This window comes from Panthera pardus, unplaced genomic scaffold (genome assembly GCF_024362965.1).
Source record: "Panthera pardus isolate Hobbes unplaced genomic scaffold, ASM2436296v1 HiC_scaffold_12, whole genome shotgun sequence".
NCBI lineage: Eukaryota > Metazoa > Chordata > Mammalia > Carnivora > Felidae > Panthera > Panthera pardus.
In genome coordinates, this window is record NW_026526677.1 from 41,274,595 (window position 1) to 41,300,744 (window position 26,150).

Below are 26,150 nucleotides of genomic sequence, written 5' to 3' on the forward strand. Positions count from 1 at the left end.
AAATGAAGTTTTCTAGCTCTTTATTATGTTCTAGGCATGATGCTAGGTTCTCTTGATTTAATTAATACCTTATTTAATCCTCACAACCCTGCAGTGATGTGAGTTACATTTTTACATGTGAGGAAACTGAGGTCCGAAGAGGCTGAAGTGCTTGTCTAAGGTTACACAGGGGGTAAGGTAGTAAAAGGTAGAGCTGGGAACAGAATCTGAGGTGGTGTAGTTTCCAAGGCCCACATTCTTTGCTGTGAACTCCACTGCTTGCCTAGTGCATTTTAATGTTTATTAGTTTAAAAGCTTCAAATGAGCTTGTCTCCTGTACTGTGAGAGGGTGGTGAGGGACGTAGGGCTGACAGTGTGTGTGAGGTTTGAAGGTGGCAAGTGGAGAGAGGTGGTCATCTGCAGAAGAGCAGTGGCCCTTTTTTCTTCCCCAGGCCCATTTTTCTGCTCCCACTCTTGTGGGGTGAAGTGCAGCCCTAACTGGCTGTGGCAGCTGAGGCTCAAGTGTGGATGCATCCAGTCGTGGCCTGGGGAAGGTGGAGGAGGGGAGGAAGAGTCTGGTGCAGCGCTGTACTGGTGTCGTCTGGGGCTTAATGTTGCTCATATAGTAAAATTTTTCTTAACCCTATTATTTTGAGATATTTGCAGATTTACATGCAGTTGTAAGAAATAAAATACATCTCATGCACTATTTTCCCAGTTTCTCCCAATGGTAACATTTTGTGAAACTGTAGTGCAACAGCCCAGCCAGCCTTGATACGGTCAGGACACAAACAGTTCATTGCCACAGCCATCCTGCCTGTGGCCCTTTTATAATACCCATTGTTATACACCCTTTTATATGGCTTTTATACACTTTTATGCGTCTATTATACATCCACTTTCTACTTACCCTCACCCCTTCTTAGCTCCTGGCAAGAACATTATATAAATGATATCATACAATATATAATTCTTTAGGGTTGGCTATTTTTGCTCAGCATGATTCCCTGGAGAGTCATCCAAGTTGTGAGTATCAATAATTTGTTCCTTTTTATTGCTAAGTAGTAGTATATTATGGTATAGATGTACCACTGAATTAGTCATCTCAGGCTGCCATAACGATATACCACAGACTGGGTGGCTTAAACAACAGGAATTTTCTCACAGTTACAGAGGCTACAAGTCTGCGATCCAGATGCCATGAGGGTTGGTCTCTGGTGAGGCCTCTCTTCCTGACTTGTAGATGGCTGCCTTCTTGCTATGTCCTTACAGGACATTTCCTCTGTGCGCTCATGCAGAGAGGGAGACGTCTGGTGTCTCTTCTTCTTCGTAAAGACACTAGTTCTGTCAGATTAAGGCCTCACTCTTATGACCCATTTAACCTTTATTACCTTCTTACGGACTGCTCCAAATACAGTCACACTGTAGATTAGGGCCTCAACATATGAATTTTTGGGGGCACAACTTAGTCCACAACAACACAGTTTCTTTCACCATTCACCCATTGAGGGACATCTGGTTGTTTCTAGGTTCTGGCTATTAAGTATAAAGCTATAAACATTGTGGGCAAGTTTTTATGCAAACATAAATTTTCATTTCTCTGGATAAATGCCCAGGAGTGTGATTGCTGAATTGTATGGTAGTGATTACATCTTATAAGCAGCTTCTCCTCTTAGAAATTAGTGGGACTGGAGAATGGCCTATTAATGGTTTAATTCCCCCTTTCCTACCAACTTTCTGTGATTGCTAGTCTTACGTATACATTTCTGTCCAGGTACAAAGCAGTACGGTTTCCATTATGCGTTTGATTAACTTAATTGTAAGTCCTCCTCTCCCATTTAATCTGTAAATATTTCTGCAGGCATCTCTAAATGATAAGGACTCTATCGAAAACATTAACAAAATACCATCATCATACCTACAAGAAAACTAACAATAAATCTGTAATTTGATCAAGTATCCAGCGTTTACATTTTCTTGACTGTCTCAAAAATATATATTTTTTAAGTTTGTTTAAATCAGGGTTTGAATTATGTCTCTACACTGCAGTTGGTGGATATGTATGTCAGGTATCTCTTTTAAAAAATATATATTTATTCCTCTTAATTTTTTTATTATGATAAAATATACATAACACAATTTACTGTCTTAGCCATTTTAAATGTACGGTTGAGTGATGTTAAGTACATTCACGTTACTGTGCAGCCGTTACCACCGTGTATCTCCAGAACTTTTTTATCTTATGAAACTGAAATGATATCCACTAAACAATAACTCTCCATCCCCCCTTTCCCCCAGCCCCTGGCAACCACCATTCTACTTTCTGACCCTGTGATTTTGACCACTCATACAGGTACCTCACATAAGTGGAATTGTATAGTATTTGTCTTTTTGTGGCTCATTTCACTTAGCATAATGTCCTCGAGGTCTGTCTATTTTGTAGCATGTGTCAGAATTTTCTCCCTTTTTAAGGCTGAATAATATTCCATTACTTGGATATGTCACATTTTGCTTATCCATTCACCAGTTGACAGACGCTTGTGTTGCTGCCATGTTTTAGCTATTGTGAATACACCTGCTATGAATGTGGGTGTACAAATATCACGTTGAGATCCTGCTTTTGGTTCTTTAGGATATATACCCAGAAGTAGAATTGCTGGATCATATAGTAATACTATTTTCATTTTTTTGAGGAACTGCCATACCCTTTACCACAATGGCCATACCGTTTTAATTTCTGCCAGTAGCACACAAGGGTTCCAAATAACTTCACATCCTTGGCAACATTTGTTACTTTGTTGTTTTTTTTTTTTTTAAATAGTAGTCACCCTAATGAATGTGAAATGGTACCTCATGGTGGTTTTGTTTTGCATTTCTCTTATAATTAGTGATGTTGAGCATCTTTTCATATCTGCATTTCACCATTTGTATATTTTCTTTGGAGAAATGTCTATTCGAGTCCTTTGCTCATTTTTGGAATCAGGTTTTTGTTGTTGAGGGTTTTTTTTGGTTGTTTTTTTTTTTTTTTTTTTTTTTTTTTTTAAGTAGGCTTCATGCCCAGTGTGGAGCCCAATGCAGGGCTTGAACTCATGACCTGAGATCAAGACCTGAGCTGAGCTCAAGAGTCAGACGCTTAACGGACTAAGCCACCCAGGTGCCCCTGTTGTTGTTGAGTTTTAAGAGTTCTGTATATATTCTGATTATTAATTCTATATCAGATATCTCAAGATTCATTTTGCTCCCTTTTTTACCCTTTTGCAATTTATTTGTGGAAGAGATGGTAAATTTTGTATTCAAAAATTGTGTTTTTTTTTAATGTTTATTTATTTTGAGGAGAGAGACAGAGTGTGAGTGGGGGAGGGGCAGAAAGAGAAGGAGACCCAGAATGCAAAGCTGGCTCCAGGCTCTGAGCTGTCAGCACAGAGCCCGATGTGGAGCTCAAACCCAAGAACTGTGAGATCATGACCTGAGCCGAAGTCAGACGATTAACTGACTGAGCCACCCAGGTGCCCCTGTATTATTTGAGTATTGTGTTTTGCTCACATTGTGCTCAGTCATCATCACTTATGTTTCACAAAGCAGACTTGTCTGTTTATGGCCTAAAGGACTGTTGTTTGCAGGATACGTTGAGAGGAGTGGAACCTTAATGTGCTGTTGGGTGACGGATCCTAGTTACACACATCTGACTGTAGATTAAATATATAAAATGTCATCTACACATTGGTATGAGGTTCAGAACATGGGCACATTGGGGCGCCTGGGTGGCTCAGTCGGTTGAGCGCCGACTTCGGCTCAGGTCACGATCTCGCGGTCTGTGAGTTCGCGCCCCGCATCGGGCCCCTGTGCTGACAGCTCAGAGCCCGGAGCCTGTTTCAATTCTGTGTCTCCCTCTCTCTGACCCTCCCCCATTCATGCTCTGTCTCTCTCTGTCTCAAAAATAAATAAACGTTAAAAAAAAATTAAAAAAAAAAAAAAAAAAAAAAAAGAACATGGGCACATGAATTAGATTCAGTGGATAGGGAAATAAAAGGCCATTCCACTGAAGTAGTGACTATTAAGAAGCTATCTTGCAGTCATAAATATGTATTTATTTGGTAATTAGGAGTCATTGAATTTATCTTGGTGTAGTGGAAAAGACACTGCATTAGGTGTTAGGAGAGCTGAGTCCTAGTATTTTCTCTGCTACTAGCTCCCAAGGATGACCTTGGGCAGATCACATCCTCTCTTCCAGACCTCAATTTTCTCACCTATTAAATGTGAGGAATGGACTTGATAATCATCAGGGTTCTTTCCTGCTTGGTCTGGAGTTTGAGTTGTCCTTTCAGGTTAGTCATGAATAAGGTGTTGTTCTAGTAATTTGACTCTGAAAGAGCCATATGTCCTGGAATTTTTTGGAGGGAGTTTTAGTATGTGGGAATTTTCTTGAATGGTCTTAAATTGCCCTGAAGATTGGACTTGTGATTGGCTTGGTGATAACCAAGCCATAGGGCCCCTCGAAGCCCTGAGCCTGTCCCTACTAGGCATGTTAACGAGAATGAATTGAGAATCTCCCATGACAGCGAGGCTCAAAAAGCAATCTGGTAGTAATCCCATTAAGCATTTTCTTCATTTCCTCCTCTGTTCCATTGGGAAGCAAGTGGCATTGTGTTCCAGTGGGGAACTGGTTTGGCATCATCTGGACGGCGGTTATGCCCTGGGCAGACTCTCCCATTGTTTTTGACGGCAAAGGAGCCAAGCAGAGTGACAGGTAAGGCCCTTATTTCTTGAGTCCTATATTTATTCTTTGTCAAGAAATAGTGACACACACAGGCAGGAAATGGGTAAATGGAATTTTGCTTTTGCTGTTTCTTAGTTCCTCTGTCTTAAGTCTCTGTGTTGGCTGGTCTGTTAGTCTTGTTAGACTTTTTGCAAACCCAGTAAAAGTACCCTTCCTCGATGCCAGAGTTTGCAGCCCGTTGAGAGATAGATGCGAGTCAGTTAAGTGGAGACCAGAATAGTAGCACTAGAACTGTTAATAGTTAGGTTGGAAGACATGACTTAGGTGTTTGGAGATAATGTGTAGCAATAGTGAGCCTCTAGATTCTGAATCCCAGATTGGATTTACTCACCAGGCACTGTAGCAGCTGCATGGTGTCAGCCCCGCTAAGCTCACTGCATGGCTGGGAGCACATGAGGAGGCACCCTCTCTGCAGGTAGGCACATCCCAAAGGGAGAACCTAGAAGGACTGTGCCTCACATGCCCAGTTCCTCTTTCCCAAAAGGAGAGCAGGAGTGAGTGAGGAGGTAGAGAGAGGGGCCAGGAGTGTTACTCTAGGGAAATCTCTGTACATGGGCACATGAGTAGGTAGTGAGCACTATGCCCATGGGTCTGTTGGTGTGTCTGTGTTGGTCATTTAGCCTGTAGGCTTTCTCTCCTGTTTTTCACTCTGGGGCCCAGCCTCTTTCGGCTTCTCTCTCTGCTCACCTCTCCCTCTGCTCTGTGCTCTCACTGTGGGCCCCTCTCTTTCTCTGTATATAGCACCATGTCTGTATCTCCTCTTCTTCCTTTCTTGCTCTCTTACTTTGTGGCCCAGTCTTCTGAGTGTTGGCTGTAGGAAAAACTTGCACAGGAAACCTCTACTCTCCTCTAGGTGAGAGCAAAGGAGGAATTTTTGAGGGTGGGATAGGAAGTGGGGAAAGAAGGGAAGGGAAAGCCATGGTGGGAGTGATGCACAAGGTGTTGGGGTCGTTCTGATTTTCCTAAGTCCTGGAGTCTCTCCTGTTCAGCTGGCGGTGAGATTGGTCACCCTGAAGCCCAGTGGTGGAGTTGGGGAGGGTACTCTTAGAGAAGGAGAAGGGGGCACTGGGTGCTAGATAGGCAGTCCAACTCACATGACCTTGAAAGCATTCATTAAGTAAACTCGTACTTCCCAGACATTTTTTCCTGCCTCATCTAGGTATTCACTGCTCCCTGGGCATTTCCTGCTTTCTCATTCCTCTGTGTCTATGGGTAAGCTGTTAACCCTGTCTGAAATGTCTTTTCCTTCCTGTTCCTTCTGGTAATCTTTATTCTGTTGTGATCATTTTTCAAAGCATAGCTCAGATACAGCTTTCTCAGTGAAGAGTCTTCCCTCTTCTGACACCATTGCATTTTCTTCACATGCCTGGATAGCACAGTGTACTGCATTATTATGAATTGTTTATATGTTTTCCCACATGCCAAAGACTGAGCTTTTTCAGGGTAGGAACTGTGTCTACTTTCTCTTTCAGCATAGGACTTGTAACTGGAAGAAATCATAAATGCTTTTATTTGATTTAAATGACTTGTTTGGGTTCTGATTAGGGCACAGCTTACGTTCCAAGTTGATTGGGGGAGTTTTATGATGAGACATTAGAATAGATCGTGAACTTCCTGCCCTCAGTCTTTCCCTTTTTATTCCTCCATCTTTACTTACTTGCCACTGCTGCAGCCCTGGGTGTCCTTTCCTTGCCTGACCACAAGGCCTCTTGCTTCCTCTCTGATGAATGTGTTGGAAACACCTGTTTTGTCCCTTTCTCATTCTATAGGGTACTTGAAGGTGTGAAGGGCATTTTATTAAGACACTAGTTGATTAAACAGAAGTGTCAGAAAAGACTGGGGCACCTTGGGTGGCTCAGTTGGTTAAGCATCCGACTTCAGCTCAGGTCATGATCTCACGGCTCGTGAGTTTGAGGCCCGTGCCAGGCTCTGTGCTGACAGCTCAGAGCCTGGAGCCTGCTTTGGATTCTGTGTCTCCCTCTCTTTCTGCCCCTCCCCCGTTCATGCTTTGTCTGTCTCTCTCTCAAAAATAAATAAACGTAAAAAGTGTCAGAAAAGAGTTGCAGAATAGACTGTATTTCTCTGCATGTTAGACCCAGTGACCACAGTTTCTAGCAGAGTTGGTTGGGATTATAACTTGTCAGTGAAGACAGTATAATTAAGGGAGAAAAAGTGCTGGATTTGGAAAGCAGGTTCAAATTCTTAGTTCTGCCTGTGTGTTCTTTGGAGTTTTGGGTTTGCCTGCATGTGATGGCAGCTGAATGTATGAGATCTTGTTGCTTCTAGGCCTGCTGATGGACAGAGCTAGGAGATAGACATGTGCACACACATATTTACACATATGTACACCCGTGTCTATTTGTCTGCTTCTACCAGGAGCTATGATGGTTTACAATGATTTCTCTAAGACAATCCACTATCCCATAGTCGATTCTAGCCTTCCACCTTTTTATGTCTGTGCCTTTCCTCCTCTCTGCTAGTGAGAAATCTGGCTTCTTTATCTCCAGTACACTTACTTATTTGTTCAATTCCTTGGTAGGTAACTAGTCTCCCCACCATGTCGTTCGTGTTCTTGGTCAGCGCCACCAACTTAGACCAGCCTGCTCTGGCTGCAAGTTTCTCCTGGGCCCTGGTGGTGCTGCCTGAGCTCCTTCTCTGCCCAGTTTGTTCTGTTGTGAATGTGATTTCAAAAGATTTTTTTTTTTTTTTTTTTTTTTTTTTTTTTTTTGTAGGCCTGGAGAATTCTAAAGCAACCTGTGTTCTTGCTGGCTCAGATCACTCAGCTTCGTTGACGGGTTCGTACCAGCTGTTTTAGTCTAACATGCCATTCAGAGTTCTGCACCATTTCTGCCTCGCGTGGTGGATGTTGGACACGGAGGGAAGAGCTGAGTCAGAATTCTGCTGCCACCCCTGGTCTTATCTTAGGAAGTTTCTTTACCTTTGGAGACTGTTGTCTTATCTATCAAAATACTCTGGATAGTTGTGAGAAGTAAAGATGAAAATACATGAAGGAAATACCGGCTCACTTCCTTTCCTCTCAGCTGTACAGTAGGGATAATATCTTCCTCTGAGGGTAATTGTGATTGCCAAATCACACAGCCAATAGTTAGTTTATATATCACATTGTTATCTTATCCATCAGATCCATTTTGGTGTCTAATTCAACTGTGTATTTTCTCTAGATGTTTGCTCTCAGATTAACCTGTTTTATCCACCTCTATCTTCTAGTCTATTTATCTACCTGTCTGCTCTGTCTGTATTCATCTATTCTTTTATTTATCTACTTGTCTCCATTTTTATTTACCTTTCATCTTTGTATCTTTCGATCTAATCTATGTGTCTGTATATCTTCTAAATCGAGTTATGCACATAATTCTCTAATTTATTTGTATTTTTATGTATTTTTCTAACCTATTTTGTATTTTTATGTGTTTCTAGTCTGTTTTGTCTCTTTGATCCCTCCATCTCTGTCTAATCTGTTTTACTCTCTCACACTATATCTCTCTTTTTGACTATGCATCCTTTCATCCATTTGACACCCCCCCACCAATACAGTACAAACTTCCCATTGGTGATGCAACATATTCTTGGAAGTGAAGGTGACCTCTTCCAAAGGTTTTCTTTCAAAGCCAAGATTGCCCTGATCCCTACCAGTAGACTGAGACAAGAGGTCTGAGAGATTTATTTTGATAAGACTTCTCACATGGAGCTGAATGCAGGGCATTTTTTAAGCAAAGGGGAATGACTTTCACACTTAGTATTTTCAGCGTTTTATGTGGAAATTAAGGTGTGTACACAGCACGTGTAAATTAACAGTGACGTGCGTTCTTCAACATCAAATTTGTAATGCAGTCCAACTGAGAAGCTGCTACTGTTTCCAAAATACAAGAACCATGGTGTGAGAGTTTAAATACATTATACATTCTAAACTACAGATAACTGGTGATTTAACAAATTCAAAATAGCCAACCAACAAAAGAAAAATCTACTTTTAGCCTATGTCTCATAATAGGTAGACTTACATATATGTTGAAAGTGTTGAGTTGAAGTGAATGCCAACTATAAAGGACTCCCCTGGGCATCTGGCCCCACCTCTCCTTGTATAGAGGAAGGACTGCAGGCCCCAGGGTGAGAAGTGACTAGTTCATGCCCTATAGTCAGTGAGGGTTGAGGAAGGCATTCTTTTCTTTTCTTTTTTTTTAATGTTTATTTATTTATTTTGAGAGAGAGATGGCATGAGCAGGGTAGGGACAGAGAGAGAGAATCCCAAGCAGGCTCCACACTATCCGTGTGTAGCCCAATGTGGGACTCTATCCCATGAACTGAGAGATCATGACCTGAGCTGAAATCAAGAGTCGGACACTCCACTGACTGAGTCACCCAGACGCCCCAGCAAGGCATTCTTTTCTGAGAATAAGAGTATACTAAGAGATGTTTCTAATCTGTCCTGATTAATTTGATGGCAAGTATTATGTAAACTTAGAGATTCTCTAATTGCTTGCTAACAGTTTCTTAGAAAATCTTATGATCAGTGAAATTATTATTTCACATGTGGAACACTTTTATTGTGTTTCTAAAACGGATGTTGAATTTTTATTTTATTGAGATGTAATTCATACATAAAATTTGTCTCTTTAAAGCGTATAATTTAGTGATTTTTAGTACATTCAGAAAGGAAATTGGTTTTTGATATTTTAAAAGTGGGTTAAAAATGATCAAGATTAATATCTCTTTTTCCTGGTCTAGTTCGAGCTGTCACACACTGGATTTTGCTCATTGCTCTTTAGACCTTCTCTCTGGAGTTGTGGTGGATTATATAATTATTTGGCATTGCAGGAGAATTTAATTTTGCCTGCTGATGCAACAGTGTGATGATCCGCATGTGGAAGACAGTTTGTCTTTGCAAAAAAGCTGGTTTAGACTTACTAAGATAAATGAAGGCTTATTACAGACACAGGCGCACTATGAGTGGCATCTTGGTAGCTAACCAGTCCATTAAATGGGTTGAGACTGGCTGAGGGGGTCCTCATAAGGGATCTTCATACTTTGTACACTCTGGTGAAGTCCAGGGAGGTTGCCCTCTCTCAGGGTATGAAATAGACCAGATTCACATCATAGAACTGCAGAATGTCAGTGCTGCAAGGTCATCTGGGTGACAAAATGGCTCCACTGGTTTACACGCCCTCATTTTAGACCTGATGAAACAGAGGCCCAGAAAGTGAAGTGATGCACCCAGTATCAAAGAGCTATTGAGGGGCGTCTGGGTGGCTCAGTCGGTTTAAACGTCTTGGTTTTCAGCTCAGGTCATGATCTCACAGTTTGTGGGTTCAAGCCCTATATTGGACTCTGCACACACAGTGCAGGGCCTGCTTGGGATTCTCTTTTCCTCACTCTCTGCCCCTCCCCCACTCATTCTCTCGTTCTCTCTCTCTCTTTCTCTCTCTCTCAAAATATATAAACTTAAAAAAAAAAAGATTAAATAATAGCTCTGGAACTTGAACCCTGAATCTTGGTCTGATGTCTTTTTCATTATACTGTTTGGCTTTCTACCAGACTGCCCTATGGCAAGCAGCACTGGAAAACTTTTTTGGAAGGTCACAAAATGCAGTGGAAACAGAGGGCTTGGTTTCCGCTTCCACTTGACTCGTTATTAGCCATGTGATCTTGAAAGTCATTTAACATCTCCAACCCTTGATTAATTTATCTTCTAGAAGAATGCTATCTAATAGAAAATATAATGTGTGTGCCATTTCAAAAAGTAAAAAGCAGGTAAATTAATTTTAATAATATATTTTATTTGACCCAGTATATCCACAATATTGTTTAAACCAGTAATCAATATGAATTTTATTAAGGAGCTACATTCTTTTTTTTTTTTTTCCCAGTGTTTATTTATTTTGAGAGGGAGAGGGAGCGCGTGCATGAGAGAGAGCACGTGGAGGAGGGGCAGAGAGAGAGGGAGAGAGCAAATCCCAAGTAGGCTCTGCACTATCAGTGCAGAGCTTGATGCAGGGCTCGATCTCACAAACTGTGAGATCATAACCTGAGCTGAAATCAAGAGTCGAGTGCTTAACCCACTGAGCCACCCAGGCACCAACCCCCCTTTTTTTGTGTGCTAAGCCTTCGTAATTTGTTGTACTTTTTTGGTTTTACAACACTTCTCAATTTGGACTGTCCACATTTCATGTGTTCAGTAGCTACATGTGCGTGCTGTGTGCTACAGAGTAGAGTGTAGAAACTTAGAATGTTAGGGTTGGTTGCAAAAGCTCTTAGAGACCATTCAAAGAGTCACAAAGTATAGGTTCTTGGGCCAAATTTTGTAGTTTATGGCTCCATTTGGTGTGGCTTCCAGTTAAAAATGGTTTAGAACGTGAATGCCTCGTAGACTAGCATGTGTCCTCTAGCTTGCCACTGTGGCCCACAAGTCTCTCTTGTGGCTGGTATCATCAATTACACAGCCTGCCCTTCCAGGCCAACCGCCCTCCCCTCTGATTTTCAGCTGGTGAAACTAAGGCTTAGGAAGTAATTTGCCCAAGGTCAGTAGCTAGTTAGCAGGTCCAGGAATAGAAGCCAGCATCACTTGACTCTGAATTTGCTGTCTTTCTGTTAATTCACATTGTCAGTCAGTCGCATTGCTGCTTATACCTCAGGAGGACTATGAGGTTCCAGTGAATTATGGTGCTGCACAGAAGGCAGGCAGCAGCATGATGTTTTCTGCTGGACAGGGTGTGTAGAGAAATCCTCCCAGGTCTGAAAAGTTTAAGCTTAAATAATGTATCTTTTAACCTGTTATTTAAAAAAGTTAATACATATTTTTCCTAACCACAGGTAATACAAGCATACATTTAAAAAAATGTAGAAAATGGAGAAACATGTTTTTCTTAGGGTAGATGTTCAAGAAATATTTGCTGAATGAATTAATGAAAAAATAAACTCATACGTTCCTATTCCTTGACAGACTAGGAAGAACATTTGGCCTCGTTTCCTATTTATAGAATTAAAAACAATCTTCTACGTTAAAATGCCGTACATGAATTTTGTATCCTGCTTTCTGTAGGCCCCGTTGTAGCATAAGAATAATACAACTTCTTTTAGCCACTTTCTTTTTTCAGATTGTGTTATTTTCCATCATTTTGAACTAATGTTCCTTCACCTCTTTTGTTCCCCTTCTGTTTGTTTAAGATGCAGGAGAGCTGTATGTTTGGGGAAGCAACAAGCACGGGCAACTGGCTTCCTTGGCTGCTTTCCTTCCTCTGCCCCAGAAAATAGAAGCACATTGTTTTCAGAATGAAAAGGTCACTTCTGTCTGGAGTGGGTGGACACACCTGGTTGCTCAGACAGGTGAGAGAGCAGCAGAGAATTTGTGGTTGGTGAGAGCAGTTTTGGCGGGAGGGGACAGCTGTCTAAACAGCTATGAATGCTCAGGGCTAAGCAGGTAGGTTTTGACAACGAAAAGCTTTAAGGCCTGGGATGGGGAGGATCTGGGATCGAGTTCTGTGGTCAGCCAGATATGGAGCTTTTCCTCTCTGGATCAAAGGGCTGCACCCAAAAAGGCAAGGCTAGGTTAGATGAACTCTTTCTGGTCCTATGAATTCCTTGAGGTTTTGAGAAGGAACCTGTTGCAGCAGACGTTCCCAGAAATTTGTCCAGGTTGTTGGGGAGGTGGGGAGTCTTTGCCTTGTCATAGCTGAAGAGATGACTTTACTTGCATTTCCACCTGAGTCTAAATTAAAGGTTTCAGAAACTTGAAGATTGGTATTTCAAGATTGAGGCAGGAGCATTATTTTGAATTACGGCTGGCATGATATTTTGATTTAAATTTCCATTAACCCTAACAAACCTTTGGTTCGGACATCAGCTGTTCCCTTATGGTGCCATGCCATCCAGCTGTTGGCATCTTTATCTTCTCTTGAGTCTCCATTTCTTTCTTGTCTTCTCTGTGGGGCAGTTCTCCTTTTGTGGTCTCCACATTGCTGATTTTGTTCTCTGGGGTTGTTGTTTTGTGACCTCTCTTCTTCCCTGCCTTCCCACAGCTCCTGCTGACTTTGGTAGGGTTTCTCAGACCGGCAGTTTGTGATTCTCAAGATCTATTATCATGTCAAAGTCTCTTGAACTTCAGGGGTTCTCAGGAGTCCCTTTGGCTGCCTTTGGCCTGCTTTTTAGCTACACGCAGATCTCTAGGCTCCCAAATACCTACCTAGTGACTGTTAGTTACTGCAGTGCTTTCTGGTTTTTGTAGGTGCTCAGGTGAGCTTCAGTTATCCTTGGGAAGTCCCACATACTACACATGTGAACACGCATACGCTTGTGAGTGTTCATATTGACGATGCTTTTAATTGGTCTTTTAAAAAATTTTATGACCATTTTGGAACAGAGGGCTGTGTAACAAAGGTGTAAAATAAACTTTCCATACTGACCACTTCAGAGGCTGCTCTAAAGGGGAAATATCATGACTTTCCTCAAAGAGGTTCAGACTGCTTGAAGACTGGGACTGTCTACACAAAGTCTTCTTTCTTTCTTCTTTTTTTTTTTTTAAATTTTTAAAAATGTTCATTTATTTGTGTGTGTGTGAGAGAGAGACAGAGCGTGAGCTGGGGAGGGACGGACAGAGAGGGAGACAGAGTCTGAAGTAGGCTCCAGGCTCCGAGCTGTCAGCACAGAGCCTGACACGGGGCTTGAACTCACGAAGCGTGAGATCATGACCTGAGCCAAAGTCGGACGCTTCATGGACTGAGCCACCCAGGTGCCCCTACACAGAGTTTTCTTTATATAAATTTTTTTTTTTTTAATTTTTTTTTTTCAACGTTTTTTATTTATTTTTGGGACAGAGAGAGACAGAGCATGAACGGGGGAGGGGCAGAGAGAGAGGGAGACACAGAATCGGAAACAGGCTCCAGGCTCCGAGCCATCAGCCCAGAGCCTGACGCGGGGCTCGAACTCACAGACCGCGAGATCGTGACCTGGCTGAAGTCGGACGCTTAACCGACTGCGCCACCCAGGCGCCCCTACACAGAGTTTTCTTAAAGCATAGTAGTTGTTTATTTGTATAATTGTTAATATTTGTCTATTACCCCAGACACTGAGCTCTGTGAGGGGCGGCACCATTATTAGTCTTGTTCACTTCTGTATCTTTACTTTCTAGTTGAAAGAGAGTAAATATTCAAATGCATATGAGTCAGGGTGGACAGCTAGGATTTCTGATCTCTCTTTCCTTGGTGTCACTGGTTCTCTTTGCATTCATGACTCCAACCAAATCAGTTATTGTTTATTGGGAACCTATTGAGCAATGTGGTGAGTGTGGGAGAAACAGGAGAAAAGAACTGGGCTGTACCCTCCGTAAAATGTGTAGACAGGCCTAAGTCTAAGAATACAGACATGGAAGACCTTACCCTCCATCTGTCCATCCATCATACGATGGTGAGGATCTGTTTATGTACCATACCTTGTAGTATATCTAAATCCTGCCCTCAAGGAGCCCCTTGTCCATGAAGGGAGAGAGACCTGTTATCCAGCTTCGGTACATTACGGTAGGAGATATGCAACAGTGGAGCTAAGACAGTGCGCAGGAGTGCCATAGAAGGTAGCAGTAGTGTGAGTAATTGTGTGTTAACAGGTGGCTGTTTCATGGTTAGTCAGTTTTCAAAGAACTACGGTGCAATGAAATACACTTACTACCAAATGGCAGTGAGTTTGGTTGAGTTCGTCAGTAAACCCCTTAACCAGTTATGTAGTTGACCAATGAAAGACACAAAGATGCTGCTTCTTGGGTGCTAACTTTGTAGCATTGTAACTGATACTGATTTCCGCTTCTGGGCTAAAGCCCAGCCCTCCCGGTGGGAGGTTGGAACCCAGGGCCCTAACACTGTTTGAGTCACCCCAGCTGCTCTGGAGCTCAGCTTCACATCTCCACCTCCACTTGACAGCAAGATTTTTTGGTAATGTTTCAGCTGTTTAATTAGCTTGTTAATTCAGATCTCTTGTGTGTATACTCTGTCACTTTCCCCTTAGTCCAAGAATGGTCGTAAGCTGGTCTGTCTGAGTGTCCTGGCTCTTGTATTGAATTTGGGTAAATGGGAGTCTCCTGCTCCCAATTGGGGTGTTGCCCTTGCATTGCAGGATGTTCAGCAGCATCCCTGACCTCTACCAAATAGATGCCAATTTTGCACTCCTTCTAGTGGCAGTAGAAGCTTTTGCTCTGGCCCAGTGTCATTGAGAAGAAACACCCAGGGCTCCTGGTTTAATCAGACTCAGCTGCTCATACTAATGGGAACAAGATTTGCTCACAGGGTCAGAAGCAGCTCATTAGTGGAACAAGGAGTTACTTGACTGTAGTTGTACAAGCTCCAGTGGTGAATTGCTCTTGGGACCTGCTGGCAGGCCACATCAGCACAGGGCTGCTCTCGGTCTAATTCTGGAAGGCATTGGTTGTGTGATCCTGATTAAAAGAAGGATCTATGCACACTGGCCATATATCTGTCCAGTGAGATGGGATGGGATGGGGTGGGTTAGGACCACAGACAGAGAAGCGGACTCTGCTTTTCCCCATCTCCATGGTCCCTAGACCAATGACACTCAACCATAGGCGATTTTGTGCCCCAGGGAATGTTTGCAATATCTGGAAACATAGTTGGTTGTCACAACTGAGGGGTGCTGCTGGCATCTAGTTGGTAGAGGTCAGGGAAGCTGCTGAACATCCTGCAATGCAAGGGCAACACCCCACAACAAAGAAATACCTGGCCCCGAATGTTATTCTCGCCAAGATTGAGATATGGTGCCCAGGACTCACACACATCCCTGGTGGTAGGTGCTTAGCTAGGGCAGTTCACATGCTATCAGGATAACTTTAGAGCTTGTCTGTATGGGAATCTGGGATGCAGTCTCTGCCCTCCCCCTTCAGAAGACTGGTGCCTGCCTGCAGTGTTTGCGATGGAAAAATACTTTTCTCTGTTAGTCAGAGGCACTTGGAAAGAGTCCAAGAGAACCTGTTCTAATCTGGGAAAGTTGGCAAGGATACCTGTGTCTCAGGCTGGAGGAGCTGCATTCTAGAAACCTTTCCTAAGCTGCTTAATATCCCTGATCATTGTTCTCAGGAACTTCGTGGGACTCCTGGGTGTCTTTATCCAGGCCCAGTGACCTGCAGCTGTCTCATCCGAGAGTCATGATTTCCCGGCCCGAGGTGCTTCTAGTAAGATTTGGGTGGCAGATCTGGGTGCCTTCCTAGCTTGGCGACCTTCACCTTTCTAGGCCTCTATTTCCTCATCTCTCACGCAGTGTGTTAAAACCTGCCTGCATTCTACATGGGGCTGCTGTGAGGTTCAAATGAATGAATCTGTGTGAAAGATCCCCAGTAATTGTAACCTTCTGTACACACCTAACTAAGTGAGGGGTGCCTGAAACTGGGATATGTGAGTATATTAAGGAATAAGCAAGACTTTTAGAAAGACTTCCTTGTCAACAGAGTCTATGCAGGGCTTGAGACATACCAGCTTTCCCCGAGGGCTTCTGCGCTGCCCAGAGAGGCGATGCTCAGTGCCCAGCTCTGAGAGGGAAAGGTTCCTAAAGTCTTTCACTTACACATAGCTGGCAAGTGGCTGTTTTGTTAGGAAGAGTTAGGAAGATCTATCTTTGTGGCTGCCCAGGTAGTTTTTCTGTGAAAATCTCTGATCACACTATTGTTCCTTCATGCTACTCATCCCAATTTGTAATCATACATATCCATCTGTGTTCTTGTAATGCCTAGACTGTCCACCCTGTGAGAGCCGTGTCTGTTTTGCTTGTGGCTGTGTCCCCAGCACCTGGCATAGGCCTGGCACATAGTAGATGGTTAGTAGCTAAATTGCTGAATGAATGAATAAATGGCAAGGTAGAAAGCAACGTGGACTTTGAAGTCAGACGGGCCTAGGTTTCTGAGTCTCAGCTTTGCCCCCTTCGTGAGTGCGTGGTGGTGGGCAGCCCCGCCTCCCTCCACCTTTGTGGCCACCACCGTAGGTCAGGCCCCTGAAACCTCTTGCCTGGATCCTGCAGTGGCCTCTGACGTCTTCATCCTCCTACACTCGCTCCCTTCCCCCCAATCTGTTCTCTACACCTCGGTTGGAAGGTCTTTACAAACCCATCGTTTCACGTTCCAGTGGCTTCCCAATGTTCTTATGATGAAAACACACTCCTTAGTGGTCCCGCGAGGCCCCATGTGGTCTGCCTTCTGCCTGCCTCGCTAGCCCTGTGTCATACCATGCCAGCTCTGGCTAGCCAACCAGTCTCCACTGTGGCCTTTCCCTGGTATCTTGAATGCATCATGTATTTCCCACCATAGTGCCTTTGCACCTCATGTTCCCTCTATTTGGCACACTTATTCCTATGCCCCTTCTTCATTTTGACTTAGTTATATCCTTTTCTTCTCAGATCTCAGCTTGGTCATTTCCTCCCTAGGGAGGCCTTCCCTTGCTCTCCCTGACTAATCACTTTTTCCTTTTATCTGTCTCATAGCACTACAACCTCTCCTGTGTGCTGTTTTTTGTAGATTCCTCCTCCCCTTAGACTGTGAGCTCTATAAGGGCAGGAACTACAATTGGTTTCGCTCAGCATTATATCCCCAGTGCTTGGCAGAGTAATTGGCACATATGAGTTTGGTACTCAGTAATGTTGGGCAGATGAAAAAATGAGCTTATTTTCTCATCAGGAAATGGGGAAATATTGCTGACCTTGTGTGAGGATTAAATGAGATGATGTCTTAAATCTTCCAGTATCCATGGGGACTGGGCTCATGTGTCGGTTCAGTACACATTAGTTTCCTCTGCTCGTGAAAGCTCTGGAGCTCTCTGGAGGTCACCTTCCAGCAGAAGTCTCTGTGGGACTGATGTGGATGTCTCTGCACAGGTAACAGGTTGATTCAGGACTCTCCTGGAGAGTGCGGAAAGATCAATGCTTACAAATGCTAAGTGCTGGTTGCTGGTGATTTATTAGAATCTCAAGGGGAATGATTTACACAAGATTCAGACCTTAATGTGGGATTGGTCAGAGTGTCTGGAATCTGGTTGCTTCCCTCATGCTGGAAGCTTTCCCTGAGCCACGCAGTATCCCAAAGTAGCCCGTGGTCTCACAAAGGCTATAGACTGAGAAAGTGAGCCCACATACGATTCTTGACATTCTTCACTTTCTTCAGTGTCACCAAAGAAAGTCCTAGAGAGTTGGAGGTTTTAGAGAATCCGAGATGGAAGAAGACGTCTCCTTACCTCGCAGATGGGAAAACTGAAAGAAGAGAGAAGGTGACTTTATGGCAGCATTTAAGCTGGCAACCTGATTCTACTTTTCAGTGAATTTTCCCCCCTCCCATCACAGTGCTCCTGGTTCTTGGTTATATCCTTTTAATTGAGATATGTTTTATTCTTTTGTTTCTTTAAAGTGGAGAACTGCATGACACACATGGAAGGGACCAACTCTTAGCCACTCTCCTTTCTTCAAGTGTCACTGGCCAAGAAATATTTTATTGTATTTGATGTCTAAGCATTAGTGAAATCCAAGCCCAGCCATTGATTCACACGATTTTTTTTTTTTTTTGAGTTTATAAATATATCTAATGCTGATTTTTCTGTTTTGGGGCCAAGATCCTTTCTAGAGTAGGGTGACAGTGTATATTACTCCATCTTCTTTGGGACCATGTGTCGTGAAACCTCAACCGAGCTCAGGAGATTCTGACCTCATGGGCTCTATTTAAAGCAGATGCTTTGGAATTCATGATGTTTATGCTTTAGAACTCTGAAAACACAATGGTTGAAAGTCAAACCGAGCCCAAAGGACTATTTTGAAATGAATAGTTTTTGCTTCTTATTAAAGTCATTAGTTTTTATCCTAGAATCCTTAGAATGAATGGATGGGAAATTAGAGCTCATCAGGCCCAACTCCTTCAGCTTAGAGATGGGGAAACTGAGGACTGATGAGGGGAAGGGCGTGAAGGAGGTAGGGCAGAACTCAGATCCCAAAGCTCTCGATCCGGTGCTCTTTCCACCTTGTCATATTCTTTCCAGAGATGATGATGAGATGTGGATGGCTTTGCTAATCAACCCAGGAATAGCAGTTCCTTCTGTACATGAAGTTGTTTCAAGAAAACTGATTTTTTGAGAGAGAGAGAGGGCACTAGTGAGGGACACAGAGAGAGAATCCCACAAGGGGCAGAGAGAGAGAGAAGTGGGGCTTCTCTGGGGTTCACGTTTTACCTGAAGCGGGGCTCGTGCTCCCTGGAAGTGGGACTCAAACTCACCCAAAGCGGGGCTCGAACTCACGAACTGTGGGATCATGACCTGAGCTGAAGTCACATGCTTAGTGACTGAGCCACCCAGGTGCCCAGTCATAGTTCTTACGGACCACTTTTATCATTATATAGCGCTTTTGTATCCGTTTTCTCATGTGAAGTGGCAACATGGGTGTTATCCTTGTGTCACAGACAAGTCCCTAATTGGTTAGCTGCCTTTCCTTGGTCTACTAGACTGGCAGAGCTAAAACTTGAATCTGGTCCCTAAGCCTGCTATTCTGATTCCAAGTATGTATCTCAGAATGCTCTTACTCATTAGCATCTTTCTCCAATTTTTGATTCTTCTAAACAATAAGGAAGGAAATTCTTAGTTATCCTTGATCCTTCAGCAGTTATTTGTGGAATGCTTACTTATATGTATATAGCACTGTGCTACAGGGGCGCCTGGGTGGCTCAGTCAGTCTGACTGGAATTTGGCTCAGGTCATGAACTTGAAGTTCGTGGGTTCGAGCCCTCCATTGGGCTCTGTGCTGGCAGTGTGGAGCCTGCTTGGGATTCTCTCTTTCTCTGCCCCTCCTGAGTTTTTTCTCTCTTTCTCAAGGTAAATAAATAAACTGAAAAAAAAAATGTTTAGCACTATGCTATAGAATACAGGGGAATATAAAATACTTCAGGAAGCTTGTGGTTGGATGAACAAATGAAATACTTAGTAGAAGAATAAAAAAGAGTGTGGCAAAGAGTCAGAAGAGTGTCCAAGACACTGAAAGCTCTAGGGTTTCGAGGGAAGGAGAGGTCAGTGTGGGGGAGGGTGGTCAGAGAAGGGTGCGACATCCTTTGGGAGAGTCACATTTTAATGGGTGGAGAGTTTGGGACTTGGTTCTGTTGCTTTCTTTTTGTCCTCTGGCAAGACACAAACCCCCCTGGTCCCTTTCTTCCTATCTGGGCAATAGGAAGTTGTGGATGTAGTGATCCCTAAGGACCATTATGGCTCTGAAATTCTATCCCATATTCATATAAAACTGGCCTAAAGAAATAATTATGGAGCTGTTGGGAGATTAAGTATAATGCCATTCATTGCAGCCTGATTTATAATGACAACAAATGTGTGGACACAAAGAGGGATTGTAGGGGGATCAGTTAAAATAAATGATGATACAACCATATGTTAGAATAGATAGCTGTTAAATAGAATGCTTTAGAAGGATATTTAATGACAGAAGAATATACTCATTATATAGTAAGTGAAGAGTAGTTTACAATAAGTTACTTCATTATAACTTCTATTTTTTTTTGTAAAGAATGTTTGCATAGGAAAGACTAGAAGGAAACAACGAGAATTTTCTCTGATGGTGAGATTATGTGAGGCTTTTATTTTCATTTATATTTTTATGCTAAATAGTTTGCAGTCTGATTAAGTCTGATTGAATGTTAAGGTTAATTGAATAAAATTTCTTGCCTGTCTGTGCAGGGAACTAGCCCCTTCACCGCCCTTTCCTGGGTGTATGTCCTTGACAAGTCACTTCCATGGGCTTCACTTGGGAGGCATGGAGGTGAAGCAAGAGATTATAGAAGGAGGCAGGAACGCAGAGGTCTATTTTTGGCTTAGTCATGAGTCAGCTTTGTGACCTCGGACAAGTCCCTTCTGAACATCCCTGAGCCTTGGTTTCCTCATCTGAAGAGGGATGTTGGAGGTCACAAAAGGTCCTTTGAGCTTCAAGATATGCTTGTTCTGAAAGATGGGGATTTCTCCACTGTCCTGGATTGGCTCAGGGCCTCATTGGTTCCTGGTGGCCTTGCTTTCTTTGCTGCTCCTCTGCACTGAGAGCTAGCTGATTTTTTCCTGTTCAAAGTCGAGGCGGGGATTGAATATACTTTGTTGATAGGGCTTGGAGCTGAGAGGGTGTAGTGACAGCATTACACCACTAGAGGGAAGCATTGTTTGATTCCTCTTTCCTACTGTGCTATCTGCTCTTCAGGAGAATTGCCTTGATTTGCCCTGATTTGGTTTCAAATTCTAGAATTTTAGTATTAAAAGGACTCTGAAGGTCATCTGGTAGAACCCCTATTATGTTGCAGTTATGATATGATACAGGCAAGAAAAGGCAAGTGACCTATTTAAAGTCACACAGTATGTTTTTTTCAGGGTCTGCACTATAGAGTTTAGGAGAAGGCTGCAGACAAGAGCCAAGACTGTGGTCACATGAGTCCAAAAAACGTAGACAGTTCCGACGATTGTGCAGGAACCTGAGAGATCTGCCTGGATATACTTTACCAAGCTGCTCTGGCCAGGTGTTAAGAGGCCTGGATATAGAGAAGAGAAGATATAACTCTACCCCAAGGAGTTCATGTCTGGTGGGAGAAGCACGTGCAAACACGTCGTGCTGCACCAGTGTGTCTTCCTTGTTTTCTGGTTTCTGCCTCGATTGGGATCTGTGCTGTGGTGGTGACTTGGAGGCTGGCTTATGGAAGGCCTGCAGGTGTCTGCATGAATGATGCCCTCCAAGGTTAGGAGATAGATGCCCCGGGTACCTCCAGTTTGTTATTTCCAGTGCATCATTTCAGGCAGTGCTCACATGTTCCCATGCCTGATCTTACCATTTCTTGAGGTTTGCAAGGAATCCTGACAGTTTGTTTCCCAACTTTGAAAGGCTTTGTTTCCTTGGCCCTGGGCTGGCTTTATTTTTGGTTTCCAGGGTGCCCATCAGCCCTAAGCATTGTGGTTAAGTGGAATTATGGCTGATCTGTGCAACCTTGGGCAGTTCCTTCCTCTCTCTGGGCAGGGAGGTCAGGTTCTCAGCTACAGTGGTGTCATCTCTGCTAGAGAGATGAAGTTCTGGTGTTATTTTTGGTTTTTATGTTTGGCAATGAATACCCATTGATCTGTGGTCCATAGAAGTGTAGAGTGTGTCCAGCTGAAGCAGAAGCAAGATCCACCCTTTGAAGCAGGATCATTCGAATAAGGGGCATGCCGGGCGGCCTGGCCAAAGCCAAGTGCAGCTGGGCCTACAGGGCCACCAGATGGCAGCAGTGGGCAGGCAGACAGCCTTGAGATGAGGTGAGTAGGGCCAGCATCCAGAGTGAGAATTAGCAAGGTCAGATCTGACCTAGAGGTCACCCAGGCCCTCTTTTTATGGATGAGAAAGCTCAGGCCCAAAGAGAGAAGAGGTTACCTAAGGTCTTGCTGTGGGTTAATACCTGATTGTCTCCTTGCTTGTGAGGAGAACTGAGATTGGTTTGGCCTCTAGCTGGCTGCCCCCCAGGAGAGCCAGGAGACAAGGGCCTGGGCCCTGGGCCAGTGAGCCAGAGGTGGGAAGGGAAGAGGACAGCAGTGAAGTGTCCGACTTGATCTTGGTTTCTTTGAGTGTCTGGTCCTGGTGATTTTCATCCTTGCACGTGCAGTAAGGGTAGTGTCTGTTGTCTTCTCCTGCCTGTTGGCCCAGTTCTCTGGGCCAGGGCCCTTCCATAGGCTGTGCCGTGATGGCATCTTCCTCAAGGGTCATCTCACAGCCTCCACACCCAACAGATAGGTAGGTGCAGTAAGACACGAGTTGACACGATTGGTTGAACAAAAAAAATTGTTTTAATTTCCAAGGGGGTCAGGTAGGGCAGGGGACCAATCTTTGCCAAGCACTTACCGTGTGCTAGGTGCTCTGCCAGGTGCTGCTGCTTACATACTCCTCATAACTCTGTGAGGTAGGCTTCACTTCCCTTGCCTTGCAGGTGAGGAAATTGAGGCTCAGGGAGGCTGAGTGGCTTGTCCAAAGTAACACAGACAGTTAAGCAAAACGGACACTTCAGCCAAGCTCTGTGTGGTGTCAAAAGTCCGATTCATTTCATTGCATCGTGCTGCCTCCTTTCAAAGTGTGCTGGAAATGTGGCAGGCGACTCAAGCTTCAGGGCAGGGAGGAGCAAATGTTGTTCTCTCATCCCGGGAGTCGGGGAGTCATGGTGGTGGGCTACTGGGGAGGAGGCCTTAGAAGCAGTGAAGGGCAGGCAGTCCTGGGCAGGTTCGGGTGGAGGCTGAGGGGAGGCCGAGTCTCTGTGCCTGTGCTCCAGCAGTTCCTCTGCCAAGAGTGCTCATCTCTGGTCCCCATGAAGCTACTGCCGCACTTGGGCACTTTCTGCCCATCGCCACCTCGCATAGCGGCCCATCAGAAGTAGCCACCACCATCTTCTCAGCACACTCTTCTCCCTGCCCTGCCTTATTTTGCACTGTAGCAGTTTTCACTGCCTGAAACCATGGTATCTTTATTTGTTTACTTGTTGTCAGTATCTTCTCAGCAAACGTGACCCTCCTGGGTGAGGGACTTGTTCTGTTTTATTCACCTCTGGGTCTCGCCTGGCATAGAGGAGAGGCTCAGCGAGTGTGAATTGCATGGGACAGCTGCAGTTTTTGGATGGGGAAGCTGTGCCATTTCAGTGGCTGTGCTTGGGAGACCCAGCCTGGGGCCCTGCCCTCTTCCTGCCTTCTTGGAGGAGCCCAGGGCAGCGAGCCTCAGCTCCCTGAGGCTGACAGTGATGTCTGGTGCCCTACGGTCTCAGGGCCAGCTTTGACCCTGTGTGTCTCCAAGGCCTTGCCTTGGGTCCTTGGTTTCCCTTTCTGTCCACAGTGGATGGGGACACCAGTCATGCTGCGAGTTCACCAGATGGTTCTGGGAAGGGCTCAAAGGTCCCAGGCAGAGGGTTCGGTTTCCATTCAAGGAATCCTTCTCCTCTTTCCTGGTGGGGATTGATTTGTTCCAGGAGCTTTCTAAAAGTGAGCATGCTTTAAGTGACTGGCCTGTAATTTCACCATCATTTTTAGGTTCTTGACAGATGGCACTGTGCTTGCCCTTTCTCAGGGGACCTTGCCTGTCTCATGGGAGCTGTCAATAATCATAGTGACAGCCAGTGCCGTAAAGTGCTCTCAGATGTGTGCCAAGAGGAAAGTGGCCCATTTTGAGGAATCTTGGGTCAGCTTTTTCCTAATCTGAGAGTGACTTTTTACTTTAGGAGGAAGCCTAATGTGGCCAAAAGAGCCTGAGGAGCCAGGCACAGGTTCTATTTGGCTGCTTTTTGGCTGTGTAATCTTAGGCAAATCATTTAACTTCTCTGGTCCTGAATTTCCTCATCTGTTAAATGAGATTCAGAATTTCTAATTCTTCTGCCTCACAGAGATATATTATGTCATTCGTTCATTCACACATTCCTTCCTTCATTTCTTCACCCTATTATTCAACAAATATTTGTTGAGTAGGCAGAGGTGAGGGGAAGGCGTTCCAGGCAGAAGGAATAGTGGAAACGAAGGTATAGAAGTGGGAGGCGCCCCTGGGCATCGTTTGCTTAGCTTGGGGCCAGGTAGAAGGGACTGGAAGCGTTCAGGTATAATAGGCATGGGTCCTTATTCAGGCTTTATCTGTGAGCAGTGGAGGGAGAAGCTGAGGTTTCTGTGGGGGTGGGGGTGGGGGTGGGGGTGGTGACAAGTAGGAGCGATGAAGGAAAGGCCCTGCCTCCGGGTGGCTCTTGCAGGCTCCTCTGTCTCAGCCTCATGCTTGCTTTCCTCTTCAGGTCTCATCTCTGTGGCTGATTTCTAGGTACTTTGGATTGTCGGAGTGGGGGCCCCATCCCCCATGAGCGAGGTGACTCTTGGAATGCACGAGATTGGTAGGGACTGGCATTAGCTGGCTCATTGGCCTACCTTCTGGGGAGCTGTCTCGGGCCACATGGAAGGCCACTTAGGAAGCCGTCTTGTTGCCTTCAATAAGCATTTTTTAAAGGTCTAAAAATGAGCAGTTTTGGGGCTTATCCTAATCTCCCTGAGGAGATGGGGGTGTGTGGGGAAGGGCTGTTCACATTTACCAGAGACACACTGTGTGTCGGGCATTCTGCCAGGGCTTTACAGAATCATCTATTTAATCCTTACACAAAGCTTGCTGAGTAAGGCTCGCTTCATTTTACATGGGAGGAAACTGAAGAGAGGTTAAGAGATGTGGGCTCACCCTACCTGGTTACTTAGCCTTAAAGTGCTCTGTGTGCAGTGGGGGTCGGACAACATCACCTTGTCAACTCGAGGGTGTTGTGAAGACCAGATAAGATCCTGGATGTGAATACACTTTGTGAGCTGGAAAGTGCTGTGTGCACAGGCAGGGAGTCAGAGTAGTACCACTTCCCAGTGAAATTGCCGGAGATTTGCTTGTGTCCTTCCTGCCTGGGCAGATAGAAAGTTCCAACCTTTGGCTTCTCATCTGTGCGCTTTCCTCCAGGCAGCCCCAGAGTCAGTGGCTCCACTCAGCACTTCTCCCTTTTAAGCCCACAAATAGGCAGGACGCCTCCTTTTTTTTTTTTTTTTTTTTTCTAAAGCAAATTAACCCTGTTGTACAAAATTAACATCAAAGTCAGACTTTTTTGCCATGTTGGTGAAAACAATAATAAGTCGTGGAATTTTAATGCTGCAGGGGACCATCTTCTCCTTATTAGAAATGTGGGAAAACAAGCCCCAGGGAGATGGTTCTAAAGCTAATGGATGCAGAGCCAGGGTTGGAACCCAGTGGGACCTGTGCCCAGGGCCTCTTCACTGCCCCACATCACCCCTCTTAAGAGAGACTTCAAGTGCTTCATTGCCTTTATAGAGGAAGAATCCAGCTTAATAAATTTCATTACACCAGCCCCTTTATGTAACCAGGCTGTTTCCGGGTCCTGGCAGATGGTCCATAGTAACAGTGCTTTGCTGATTTGGTTGGAGCTGATCCTATGAAATGAAAAATCCTGTGCAGCAGATGCCTTTCCCAGTCTCTGGCCATGGAAAAGTCAGCCTCTCCAAGGAAGGCACTGTAGCTTTGGTTACTTACTGTCTCTGGTGTGACCAGAGGTGAGTGACACTGGAGGGAGACTTCAACCATGTCAGGTTTTCACAGAAGGTCACACTGGAGACTTAGAGTTTCTTGGCAGGTGGGGCACTGGTAAAGAGTGTTTCTTCTGGTGCCTGAAGGACAGATGGGAGCAGAAGCAGAGTGGGAGGGTGATGAGCAGATGTGGAAGGGAAGGACAGGCTGTCCCACCGTGGATCTGGCCTGGCGGACCTTCACACATTCCGAGGCCACGCACCTGCAGATGAGCAACTTGAATATAAATGCAGTGTTTGTCACGCACATCAGCCTTGACAGTAGTCTT

At 44.5% G+C, this 26,150-nt stretch overlaps 1 protein-coding gene across 1 annotated transcript in view; it reads left to right on the plus strand.

Moving 5' to 3' along the window:
- Positions 1-26,150, plus strand: part of SERGEF (secretion regulating guanine nucleotide exchange factor) — a 234,728-nt gene that overhangs the window by 11,799 nt on the left and 196,779 nt on the right. Inside the window, 3 exon segments of the mRNA XM_019456464.2 lie at positions 4,613-4,726; positions 7,489-7,551; positions 11,939-12,097. Coding sequence (XP_019312009.2) covers positions 4,613-4,726; positions 7,489-7,551; positions 11,939-12,097 — 336 coding nt within the window.